The sequence below is a fragment of the Sylvia atricapilla genome, chromosome Z (genome assembly GCF_009819655.1).
Source record: "Sylvia atricapilla isolate bSylAtr1 chromosome Z, bSylAtr1.pri, whole genome shotgun sequence".
Taxonomy (NCBI): Eukaryota; Metazoa; Chordata; class Aves; order Passeriformes; family Sylviidae; genus Sylvia; species Sylvia atricapilla.
In genome coordinates, this window is record NC_089174.1 from 41,642,819 (window position 1) to 41,655,516 (window position 12,698).

At 41.1% G+C, this 12,698-nt stretch overlaps 1 protein-coding gene across 1 annotated transcript; it reads right to left on the reverse strand.

Annotated features, from left to right (window-relative positions):
- Nucleotides 1-2,491: 2,491 nt before the first annotated feature.
- On the reverse strand, nt 2,492-11,975 carry MINAR2 (membrane integral NOTCH2 associated receptor 2). The gene is made up of 3 exons (XM_066338736.1): nt 11,796-11,975; nt 3,478-3,723; nt 2,492-2,671 (listed from the first exon to the last, which is right to left on the reverse strand). Exons 1-3 carry the CDS (start codon nt 11,958-11,960, stop codon nt 2,492-2,494), a joined length of 591 nt encoding a protein of 196 aa, XP_066194833.1. The 5' UTR covers nt 11,961-11,975.
- Between the last annotated feature and the right edge of the window lie 723 nt (nt 11,976-12,698).

Genomic DNA, 12,698 nt, shown 5'->3' on the forward strand with positions numbered 1-12,698 from the left:
ACAAAAGATCCCAAGGCCCCACCACTCTCCCCTGAAGAAAAGTCTTAGTCTCACAGTCTGTTGAGCTAGCTGGTTGGTTCCTCTCAAAGCATTCAAGTGTTGTCTATTTTCCCATTACCAAGAGCACAGTTCGCGTTTCGGCAGACAATGGGCTCTCCCCAAGCGAGCGCTCTCCGAGGGGCACGGCAGCAAGACCCCTCCTCCAAGGGTGGGCAGACGCTCCCGACGGGCTCAGAGCAGCCTTCCCTTCCTTTCCCTGCCCTGCCTTTCCCTGCCCTGCCCTGCCGCCCTCCGCAGCCCGCGCCCCCTCCCGGGACCCCGCTGGAGCGGCGGTGTCGCCCCGCCCGCCGCGCTCCGCCGCGAGGGGTCACCAAAGGAGTCCGCATCGCCCCGCGGCCCTTCCCCCGCATCCGGGACAAACATGACACTATAAAAAACAAAAAACAAAAAAACAAACAAAAAACCACAAAAACCAAAAACAAAAACAAAAAAACCCCAAACAAACAAACAAAAAACCCCCCAAAACCCACAAAACCCCACAAAAACAAACAAACAAACAAAAAACAAAAACAAAAACAAAACCAAAACAAACAACAAACAAACAAACAAACCACTTAAAAATATTTAAGAATTTTAAAATTAGTCCAAACCGGTATCTTCGCGCCTGACACGTTTTTCCTCTTTGCTGTCTCTCCGCTAGGTGACAGCAGTGAAATCGCACTAAAGCAGCCCGTAGAGAACTTGTGGAGAAAACGGCTTTAGTTCTTTCAGCTAGGCGGTCTCAGAGTAATGCAGTTGAGAAAATCGCATTATTGGCTGTTTTCCTGGAAATTACAGAGCTCTTTGCTTTTAGGCTTCCAGCCTGCAGGCCTCAATAATTTACAAAAGTACATCTCTGCATTATATGCAATGCACTTAAATCAAATGTACTTGGGCTGGAAAAAAGTCAAGTATTGTTGGTTTAATGTGAGTAGTTACTTCATAATGTCAGCTATTAGTCTTGTAAAATGCTCCCAAGCTCTTACTTTTGTAAACTGAATGGGCCTGATCTTTCAGACAAGAACCCCCACTTGCACTGAAACTGCAGGAAGACTGAGTTCCCTTGTATATTTACAGCAATGTCCAATTTTGTAACAGGGATACTAATTTTATGCATATGCATTTAAATGCTGCCACTATTTTGCTGCTGTCTGCACACCAAATTAAAACACTAAGCTTTTTTTAGCTTGAATTTTTTAAGATGAATCTTCAAACTAATTATAGTATAAGCTAGAGAAGAGGCCAAAAAGTCACAGCACACACAAGAATCAATCAGGGCACATGCTAGAATTCAGAGAGGATAGTACAAACCTTCTACCTTAGTTCTATTCCTGACTAATCCAAAGCACGTTCTGGGAGACAAGAAGCAGACCTGGTATAACCTGAACTTTCCAGCTTCTGTGCAACTGTGAGATTCTCTTTCAAAAGGGAAATCCCTATCTCAATAGTATTCATAGCTCCTTAAATCCCAAATATAGAGGTATAAAGGGTTTGTAGCACCCGGAGTATCATTTCAGAAAGGAAATAATTACTAAAAGTTGTTGTCTCTGTTCACTCACTTTATATTTTGTCATTTCATCTCATGTTTTGATTCCCCTGGATTATTCTGAAGTTTATTAACTTAACTCTCTGTGTGCTCTAAGCATTTAGTTTTGTTCCTTCAATTGACAAAGATCCTTTTTCAGAGCCTGGTTATATAAGTTTAAAAATTTTAAGGTGCATTAATTCCAGTTTATATTACAGTACTTCCCAGATTTTGTTAAAAAAACAACAGAAAAAAATTGTCACCCCATCTTTTGGGATGACAGAAATACTGTATGTTGAAAGAAGGTGACCTAGTGATGGAAGAACTCTGTAACAGGTCTCAGGGAATTTCTTTGATAGAAACTCAGTGATCTAACTGTTGTTTTTCTTCTCTGACAAATGTAAAAAAAAAAAAAATTATGCATTTAGGCTGGCTTTTACTACATGCTGCATCATTGCAGCAATGCATTCAGTCACTAAGTAATGTGTTAATTTTTGTTTTATAATTCTTTATGATATCTTAAATGATGGTTTATAATGCTTTTCTATATTCTAAAAATGGCTACCAAAAAAAGGCAAAGAGGATGGTAGGGGTTTATTAGAAGAAATAGTCAGCTGGCTGTCCATACACACAATATATAACATACCACACATACTGACTTAAATCACTAGTCCAAAGAAAGCACTAAAAGAGATTGAGTTTTCTTTTTAAATTATACCTGTAAGGAGACATTCTGCCATGCTCATGTATTTGTCACTTTTCAGGGTTAACTCCTTGTACTGTACAGGGATGTTTTGAAGAAGCGATGTCAAATAAATTGTGTTTGTGATAAAAAAAAAAAAAAAATTGAATTCAAATGAAACCAGAGAAGGGAATAATTTCATAAAAATAATTATTGAGAAAAGTTTCCATCATCATTTGGCTATCCTAAGTAAGTAAAACACTTAGTGTGATTACAGTAATTAGGATGCAAATGGCTAGTACTGTGAGCAGAATGATTCGGCAATATTTTGAATGCTTTTTTTCTCTCTCTTTCTTTTTTAACAAGGTATCATACCCAGGAGTATAAATATCCCCCATCCAGAACTGTAGATCATTAGGATTTTCCTAGAAGAAAAATCAGAAAATTAAATCAGTTTCTCTTTTACACAGAAATTCATTAGAACATACCCAGAAGTATTTTGGCTATCATCAGATACTGATTAATGAATTTAAGACATCACAACACATATGCAAGACACTTTCACTGGAATGTAGGTTGCACTACTTTCCAGATGCTGCAAATATTCCACTGGGGAAAATTAAAACCACACTTTTCATCCAGGTACGAAAAGTAGGACACCAGCCATTGCAATGTGTTTAAAAACCCAGAACAAACCATGTTGTGTTCTCAAGAAGAGATGTCATTGTATAAACACAGTTCTGACTCCCTTTTCAAAAACTGGAAAAAAGGAATAAAAAAACCAAAACCAAAAGTAATCCTTCAAGTGATTTGTGCAACCCACAGGATGACAGGATCCTGTATAGTGTGGATGAAACTGAGAAAAATATATGTAATTTGATAACAGAATTTTGCTATGAACAGTTATTAAAGTGACTATATAGTATTTAAGGGCCACATTTATAGCTCTTTCCTGTGTAAATATGGAAGCTGAGTTGTACGGTGTTGTGGTTTAAGAGTTTCTCTAATCAGAGGTCATGTACTGTAAATTTTAAATTCCTGGAGTCTCACTAGATATGTAGACTTCTTTCCTGATCAGAGTCCTGTTAGTGTCATGTCTGTACCAGAAAATACCTCGCATTTACTTCTGTAATCCCACCTAAAAGTCCAAGAGGGCTGCACGGTGATTTATGCATGCACCACAGAGCTCACAGTAATTCACTTCCTCAAACTCAGCACAACAGCCAATTACCTTTATGTGGCTGGCCAAGTTAGAGTGCAGTGACTGTCTGTCATAGTCTTGCACAGTCCAGGAAGGGGTCTTTTTCTTCTCCTCCCAGTCGTCATCCACATGGATATCACTGTACAATGGGTTGCTCTTGATTGTGGATTTCAGTGTGATAGGAGTAATGTGTTTCCCCAGGGATTTGTCTATTATTTCTTGATTGACCATGTTCAAGTCTAAGCCTGGCAGCTCAGTGAGAGTTTTCTTTTCTCTCTGTAAGACACAAGTTAGATCAGAACCTGGCTTTCATTTGCATTTCCTACAATTCAGGCCCCCTTCCAGAATTATCACTTGTAATGCAACAGAATAATTTTCAAACTACACGTGCAACCATTTTTCTCCTTTTGGCAAATTTCTACAGCGAGAGACATTGACTGCTCAATCTGGACAGATTTCTTCCTTCTGGGGAAAGCAGGTGGGTACAATCTGAACATTAAGTTCTTTTGCAAATGTGAACTGACATTATAATGCCTGCTGGAAGAGAGCCTCTTCTTTAGTGAAGCAGTGCTATAGAGAACTGCAGTAGAACATTGTGGTTCTGGTGAAAGCCATGGATGTGTGATGCAGAAGCAAAGATATAAGGGCAAAGCAGAATGATCACAGGGGCAATGGTGTGTAAATGACAACCTCAACTGGAAATGCATCTCTGATAGCAGGGGTGTGACTCACAGTTCTGTTCACACTCTTAAATGCTAGACCCATGTCAGGATGTCGAAGAGGCTCCTCATTCAACTGAGGGCTCTGTCAGAATTCACAGGTAATTAAATGCCTGAGCACCTCCCAATACCAAAAGCTATTAAATAAGATCTTTTAGAACATGTGCGTGTCAAGGGAGGAGGAAGAAGAACAGCCCTGGTGGGATCATATTTTTTGAGAAATCACAAGCTGCCTCTTAAAACAGCATTAAGAGCCTCTTTAGGGGTTTGTAAAGTAGAAGTTACGATACTTTTTAATCTGTAATTGCTTGGAGGAATGCAATCAGACCCTTTAGTCCAAGCTATTCAATATTTGTCACAACCTTCCATCCCTAAGACTTTCAATTAACCTCTTCCTGATCTATGGTACCACAGTGTGTCAGCTACCTAGAAGACCTGCTTTTTGCAGACTCTTTGTCTTACACTGACACCTCTCCCATCTCTCAGGATTTTAGAACCAACACAGAGCAAAGTCATCCCTCCTCATTAGTACTTTTGTCCTGAGGAGCTTTATGTTGAGTCAGGGGGAGCCTTGGCCTGACCCAGTGGTCCTGTGTCAGGTATGCTGGGAGGAGGCAAACTCCACCCCTCTCCCACTCTCAGAAATCACAAAGGTGTGGGCAGCACCTGATGCACATAAGGTAAAATGCACATAATAAACAGCGAATGAAGAAGCTGGGTTTTGGGGAACTTACTTCCATGTAAGGATGACTTTACCTGAATTTTTCACTTTTACTGAGATCTCTAGATTTAAAAAAAAAAAAAAAAAAAAAAAAGTGTACTTCTTCTACTTGAGTGACTTTCTGCCCTCTTAGTGAGCTAGTGAATCCACTTTCAGTGGAAGTCAGCTGCTGTGTGCCATCACTTACTCTATGACTGCAGTGTCTGTGTGCATGTATAGACTCGTATACACTGCTCTGATGTAGGCAGGTGTAGAAGGAAGTATAAGGACTGATTTCCTTCAGAAAGTGAAGGTGGAGAAGAGAAAACAACAGACTTTGTCTAAGAAACTCTAGGAGGAAGCATCATGCTGGCATTCCTATCAGGAAATCCTGCAGAAGTGACTAAGCATGTTTCCCAGCAATAATTGCCATTAGTAGGCGGGTGGATCATCAGTGACCTCCCATCTTTCTGTTAGTTCATAATTTCCATATGTCGTTCCTTTGCCTTCATGTATCCCCTGATAATATTACTCTTCATCACAGTTACAGCTGGCACTGAAGCCCTCTGGGCTGTACTGGCCAGATTTCAGCTGAGCTGGTGTTTCTAACTGCCTTTTCTTTCTGACTGCATTTTATTTTATTTACTTTATTTCTTATTTAAGATTTGTCATGGACCTTAATGACTTTTCCCTCAGGCTTGCTAAACAGTTGAACTTGGAGAACATTTTGCTGAAGAACGCGAAGCGTCTCACCAGGGGATGATTGGTCTCCCTAGGCTAAAATGTTGTGAAAAGAATGTGACTTGACAGTAATTTTTAAAGCTGTTTTAGATAAATTTCTCCAAAACTTGGAATAGATGGCATGATGCAAAAATTTGTTCATAAAAACAGTTCTTTGTGGCAAAACTTTTTTCCCTTACTGTCTGAAGTACCTTTCATTTCATGGGCATGAGGAAAGTCTGGTGGCTTGGAGCAGATTAGAGAGGGAATAGATTGGGAGGGGTAACTGGGTTTTATCAGGAGAACTGGACAGGAATTTGGGGTAGGAAATAGTTTGCAGAAATTTTAGAGAACAGACATTGAAGTAGCAAACTGATTAGGAGAATGTGTTTGAGTACAGCAGATATTAATTGTAAAATTTCTGCAGTAGATATGTCCTACTGACTAGTTAGGGAAAACAAAGAACAGAAATTAGAATCACGTGCAAAGCTCTTAAATTTTAGGTCTAAGAAATCTTATGAAAGAATAGGAACAATATTGCACTAAACCTATGCATTTCTAGAGGCAGAGAAACTTAAGATCAGATAACAAAAAATATGCTTGCTAGTAATAATTTTTGCAAAAGCTACTTCTTTGCATTTTTTTAAGATTCAAAACACCTCCCAACCTTTGTCACAGACTCATGCAGCAAACATTCAAAGAAAGAGAAAAATATTGTAAATTTAGGTATTAATATCCTTTACAGAATTCATAAAATACACACTGAATATCAGAAGACAGAGTGAATGAGAGTAGAACAGAACAAGTCAAAGGCAATTTATGTTATTATTCACTGAATGGAAGGAGTGAACAGCAAATAATCAAAGGAGTAGTAATTATGAAGAACACTGAAAACTGTAGATAAATCACATTTGTGAAATACTTATTTAACAAGATGAAAAGTGCTCGACTTGCACATATATAGCTGTGTTTGATCTACACATATATAGCTGTGTTTGAGCTACAACAATACAGCGGTGTTTGATCTTTGACAGACCCAAAGACTTGTCATGTACAAGTACTAGTATTCTGTGAAACGTCCAAAGATCTACAGAGGGTCAATGTTAGTTCTATCACTGAGTCAACATATGCCTACTCCATGTTTTTTTCTTGCTGATTATTTTATAATGCAAATTATGCATACATCACAATACATATAGCTAATGCTATAATTTAGTCTTTATTATTAGGAAACATTTTAATCTCATTCTTATCTCGACTTCATTCTTCAGTTGCCACTGCTATTGTTGTAGATAGCACCAAAACAACCCAAGAGCCTAACCATTCTCTTCTCAGCCTGTGATATGAGGTATCACCTATCAAACCCAGGACATCAACAGTTAAGGCTAGACCTTGTTTCAAGCCCATCTACCTGAAAGAAGAGAACAAAGAGACAGTGAAGCAATGGAGGAAATTTACTTCCTGGAACTCAAGCTTTTCTTTCCTTCCCCCCACCCCCCAACAGAACCTGTTGGGGTCGAAGAAAGCCTTGAGCTAAGGCCATGGGCAAAAATCCCCCTGGTCAGGGAGAGAGAAATCTCACACACAAGGCCTCATGGAAGCTCCCTGTGTAGATTAGACTAGAAAATTCTCTGTTCCCCTTGTTACCATTGGTTACTTTTTGCCACAATGATAAGATAATCCTCTCTCCCTATTGGTTCCCTGCCCTCAGATGCTGCCCTTGTCCTATCCTATATAAATTATTGCAACACCCTCCCCCAGCCCTCGCCTTTTTTGGTGCACCCTATACTGAGATGGGTTTGCTGTTTGTTGTTTTGCTTCTTATTAAAGTGGTTCTTTGTCAGGGCATCAGATTGTGCCTATCTCTCATCTATTTCGCCACCAAAGGGACTTTTGCCCTTGAAACCCCAGGGTGACACCCAGCCTTCCTACCCAGGCCCAGGCTGTCACAGAACCAGTTTCTCTGCTCCCATGGCTAGCCCCAGTTTCCACCTGATGCTAGCAGTGATATTCAGGGAAAGTAAGATATGTTGTTGATGGGCAGCTACAGCTCAAAATTTTAACGAAGCCAGTCCTACAGAAACCTACAGCCACTAGATACTACAGGATTTGTTTCATAACAGCTTTCTCAATTCTAATGAAAGTGAATTGTGGTGGTCACTGTATTTGTTAGTAGTTTGTTTAATACTGTAACCCTCTGTTGTGCAAACAGATTGTAACAGATTGTGGAGGAGCCCTCCCTGCACTTGTAAGGATATTTTTCTGATGTAGAGAGCTATTTTGAAGGCAAACAAAAAACTGCTAGGGTGTAGCCCAGAATCCCTGTGGTAGGTGTATCAACTGTACAGGTGTTGCAAGACATTTGGAAAATAAAAAAGCTCTTTTGCTATTAGCACTTGAGAGCTTCATTCAAAAAACCATACCTCATGGGAGGTGCTATGGAAAAGCAATAGGGAAGGCAAGGATTCACCAAAGGTGTAAAAGGAAATGTGAAGGGCACACAGGTCACATCAAGGATTCCTGAGAAGCCTGAGCAAGTCCAGATGAGGCCGCAAAGATGATCAGAAGATGTCTTCTCCAGTGAAAACAGTTTCAGCAAGCTGGGGCTGTCTAGCCTGGGGAAGAGATGGCCACAAGAGTAGAAGGCAATGTAGCAGCCTTCTGGTACATACACACATCTTTGTCAGATGTCTGACAAGAAAGCTGAAGAGAGAATTTTTACAAAAAAAGGACAAGGGAAATGGCTTTAAACTGAAAGAGGGCAGGTTTAGATTAGCTATAAGGATGACATTCTTCCCTGTGAGGATGGTGAGACACTTGAACGTGTTGCCCATAGAAGCTGTGAATGCCCCATCCCTGACAGTGTTCACAGCCAGGCTAACTGGGGCTTTGAAGACACCTGCTCAAGTGGAAGACATCTCTGCCTATGGTACAGGAGTTGGAACCAGATGACCTGTAAGGAAGGGCCCTTCCAACTCAAATCTTCAAATGATGATTCTAGGAATGAAATTTTTCTTAAGGAAGGAAATGAAGGGGGTCTGGATTCCTTGTCAGAGACATTAAGGCAGCCTCAGGTGCTGCAAAACTGAAAAGCCACCAGCCAAAGTAAGAGGGATATTTAGAGAAAAGTGAATATTCATATGGACTATTTTAATTGGGCATCATTGAGACTACTCGTGGTAAAGAATTGTTTAGTTAAAAAAGGTGTTTTATCTGTCACTGGTAATGCAGTTCTGCAGGGCTGTGAGTGCATTACATAAAAACTTTTGTATAGTCTCAGACCAAAGCTCCTGCCAACCTTGCAGCTGGCTCTTATTGTGGCCAGTTGCAGATGTCAAGGGAAGAATAAGGGAGAGAGTAGAAATACATAATGCACATATGAGCCAGGGAACAATGAAGTGACTCTAAACCGGCACCTAACTTACAGGCTTTAAAATATCCTCTTGTCCTGGTATACTGAGAAACAAGCAAAGAAAGGACACAGGTGTTAACTCATCTGTAAGGCAAAAAAACCACCATGCCAAGAATTAGCACACTGCTAAGACTGAATGCTGTCTTCTGTCTTCCAAAAATAGGGGGGGAGAGGGAAATATAGACAAGAATGAGAAGTCTGAGAATTGCAGAAAACTACCAGTTGACTACAGGGGAGACATCTATGAGAAATAGATGTGGAGGATTAATCACCGGGTGTGTGCTGGGCATTAAAACGTCTTGTGGGGCAAAGGGTCCAGCAGGACTGGAAATTGTCAGGACGAGCAGGATGAGGCCAGCAGTGATCCTTTTGCAGGAGAAAGTTTTGGCTTTTTATGCTGCTTTTCACAAGGAAGGGCCAAAATTCCTGGACTGCTTTATGGTTTGTTTTAGTCAAAGTAGATGATGAAAGTACATGCTAGGCAGAGAAGCTGTTTAGTTTGCCTAATACCAAAGAGGAAAGTAAGGAGAAAGACCAGCAGCTTTTTGTCATTACATGAAGCTGCTTTTTATAATGGAAACAAATTTTAAAAGTTATAGGTGGGCAAAACATGTAAGCACTTCAGTGCATTTGAATTTAAGTGATCTCATAATAAAGGTTTGGAAGAGACCACAGACATACCACTGAGCTGTCATTTTGCATAGGGAGCCCTGAGTAGCATTGGTTTTTTAAAAGAATATTAACTTCTAAAGAGGGAATTTAGGCTACTCTCAAGGTCTAACGACTTTAGAAATCTTTCGATCATGCACACATGTTCTGAAATGAATTCTCTCTCCCCCTCCTGCCTCCCTTTTTCCATTTCTGAGTTAACTAACCCTTAACCCCATTATCTCTCTCATCTTAAAGTGAAATATGTTATTCCTGCACCATTAGTTCTCCACTGTGCCATCGTGTTTCTTCTAATGTCTGGAACTCATCAGTACTTTTCCCTTTCTTTGATTGTCAGCAAAAGGGGAAAAAGAAGGCAAGCTCCTAAGGGAGGGAGAATGGCAAAATGAATTTTATCTGAACAGCTTGAATTCACTAATGACTACACTTGAAAGTATAGATTGTGTCCTAGGTTTAACACTTATAAAATAACACTTTGCAAACTCCATTTTTGGAGGCATGGTGAGTAAGTACAGACATTTCCTTTGAAACTGCCATCTCGGGGCTGGGACACGGAGTTCCAGGAAAACCTTCTCGCTGGTGGCAAAAAAGCAGAGCGCAAGTCAAAAAGCACTGGGCTCCCTACACATCTTTAATCCTCCCACAGCTCTGCAGCTCTGGCTCGGTGACAGTGCGTCCTGATTGACAACAATGGGGAGAAAGATCCCTGCTGCGGAGGAGGCTCTGTGTGTGGCTGCCTCCCTCCCTCCTGCACAAAAGAGGGGCTTAGGTGGGGGGAAAGGGTGAGGCTAGCATTGCACCATACCCTATAGTTTGGGATCCTTCAGGCTCCGTCCCTTGGTTAAGGGCTGTTTGCATGGGACCCTACGGGCGGCCGCGTGTTCCCCGCCCCAGCGCTCCCTGGGGAGCCGCCAGCAAAGATTATACAACACGAACAGAGTGGCTGGAGGCACTGGAGCAGACAGAGGGAAGGGTGTCTGGGGTAGGGAAAGTAAGGGGGGAGCATGGAAGTGGGTGTCACGGGGGGAGGACTTCTGCAATTGGATGAGGACTGGAATGGACTCTGGGAGGGAGCAAAGGGGTTTAGAGCGCTGATGGGGAGAAATGCCTGAAAGGGGAGAAGTGCAACAGGAAATAGCTGTGGGAGACATTCAGCATCATTCTCCTCCCTTCCCTCAGGTTCAAGTTTTTTGGCTCTTACTCCTCATTCCCCTGGGGAATCAGACCCCCACCCTAAGGATCCTGAGAATGTAGACCCGTCTCCATCACCCCCCTCACCCCGCAAGCACTTATGTATGTCTCCATCCTTGACAAGAACCAGACCTTGGAGCTTTTGCTCATGCTAGGCGTGGGGAAAGGCGACTGGCTCCCCGGGCAGCGGGGAAGGAGCACTGTGGAGCAGCAAATGGGGCCCAGAGGGGTGTGAGCTGATGCAGCTGTACTGCTGCTGATCCAGACGTGAACTTCTCCTCCGCCAGCTCCAGGGCCTCCGCTAGGCAATGCACATTTACATTTTTACCAAGGAGCTGCTGCTACCTCTATGTAATAAGCTGGATTAATGCAGTCAGCATGTTTCACACTTTCAAGAGTTGTCTTGCAGTATAACAGGAAGGCCAAAGTTGAATGAGGAAAAAAAAAAAAAAAAAAAAGGAAAATAAAAAGGAAGTTTAGTGAGCTATGTAAATACATGTTTGTAGCAAGAATCTCTAATGTCCCTCTAACGTGCCTTTTCATCAAGTTTAAAGGAATATATATGACTTCACTTGCAGTTTTAAATCTGGGGCTTTTCTTAGATCTTCAGAGAGCATATTCCATGCACACCTTTAGTAAAATTAAGTGGTATTTGACTTTAGTAGACTTTCTGGAAAATGCAATGAAAATGTTACAAAGAGCAGTAGAAAGCCTAATACACTGAAATAAAGTAAATGGATTCCCCTGAATAGAGTAACTCTTCCATGGAGACTGATCCTCACTGAGGTCAATGGGAAAATATACAGGAATGTTAACAATGCCCATTAAGAGATGCAGGAATCTGAAACTACAGCTGATGTGTCAATGTCACATAATTTTTCTACTGATCCTTAAAACAAGAAAAATCAGGAAAATGTCAGCCTCTTTTAGACCTTACCTGTGAATAGATCCTGTTGTGCCACCGCTGCACTCCAGGTAAAGCTGCTTCTGGGAATTTTGCCCAGTTGGCTGGTAGAAGGGCAGAACTTTTCACTAAAGATTTAACCTCTAGTTGCAGGAATTTATCAGGATGGTTGTTGTTTGGCAAAACAGAGAGGTCCATGTTTCTGTGCTGTAGAGTAATAATGAAAACAGCCCAGCTTCTGCTTCCTGACTGTGCATGCTCTTTCTATTATTAATGACGTGAAGAAGGATACGACAGTTTCCTGAAACTTTATCTGACCCCTGGTTGGTATCAGGCTCAGTTATATCATCTACCAATGATAAAAGATTGTTTAGAAGTGGTAGAGCAGACAGGACAAGTTTCTGTAAGTGCCTGGCTTAAGTTTTCAGGTTCAAGGTCTATTTTGATAGATTCATGTGTGCTCATTAAAACTAACTGAGTACCAGTGAGTATAAGACACTTAAATGCATACCAGCACTTCCTCAAGTTATCTGCCAAAAATGTCAAGCCTACAATACTTCAAAGTAACATTTTTTCCCCCCGAGAAAATTAGAAGCAGCTTCCAGTCAAAGCAAGTCCTCCTTTTCTGCAGCAGTACCAAGAGGCTCCATTGTGCTATGTGGGTTGGTACCATTTACCACAACAGCTATGACTTGCACTTTTTTAGGGTCAGGGATTTCTTTCACAGTAAATTCTTCTTGACCCTGGGAAATATTAGATTGTTTCAAGTAATTGATAACAGAAGTTTTCAGGGAATTGATTCTGCTCCCATTCAAATGAGTGGAAAAATTCACTGGTACTGACTTGAATGGTATGGTCTCAGTCCCATCACTTTTAGTATTTTATTTTGAGATTTGATATTTTTATCATCATTTTATAAGCCTTAAGTCCTTTTGA

What these genes read in the sequence shown, in the direction of transcription:
- MINAR2 (XM_066338736.1), bottom strand. Translation starts at nt 11,960, where the DNA reads ATGGACCTCTCTGTTTTGCCAAACAACAACCATCCTGATAAATTCCTG. An exon ending in ACAACAGGATCTATTCACAG is followed by an intron (nt 3,724 to 11,795) that starts GTAAGGTCTAAA and finishes TGTGTCTTACAG; the next exon opens with AGAGAAAAGAAAACTCTCAC. An exon ending in ACTTGGCCAGCCACATAAAG is followed by an intron (nt 2,672 to 3,477) that starts GTAATTGGCTGT and finishes TTTTTCTTCTAG; the next exon opens with GAAAATCCTAATGATCTACA.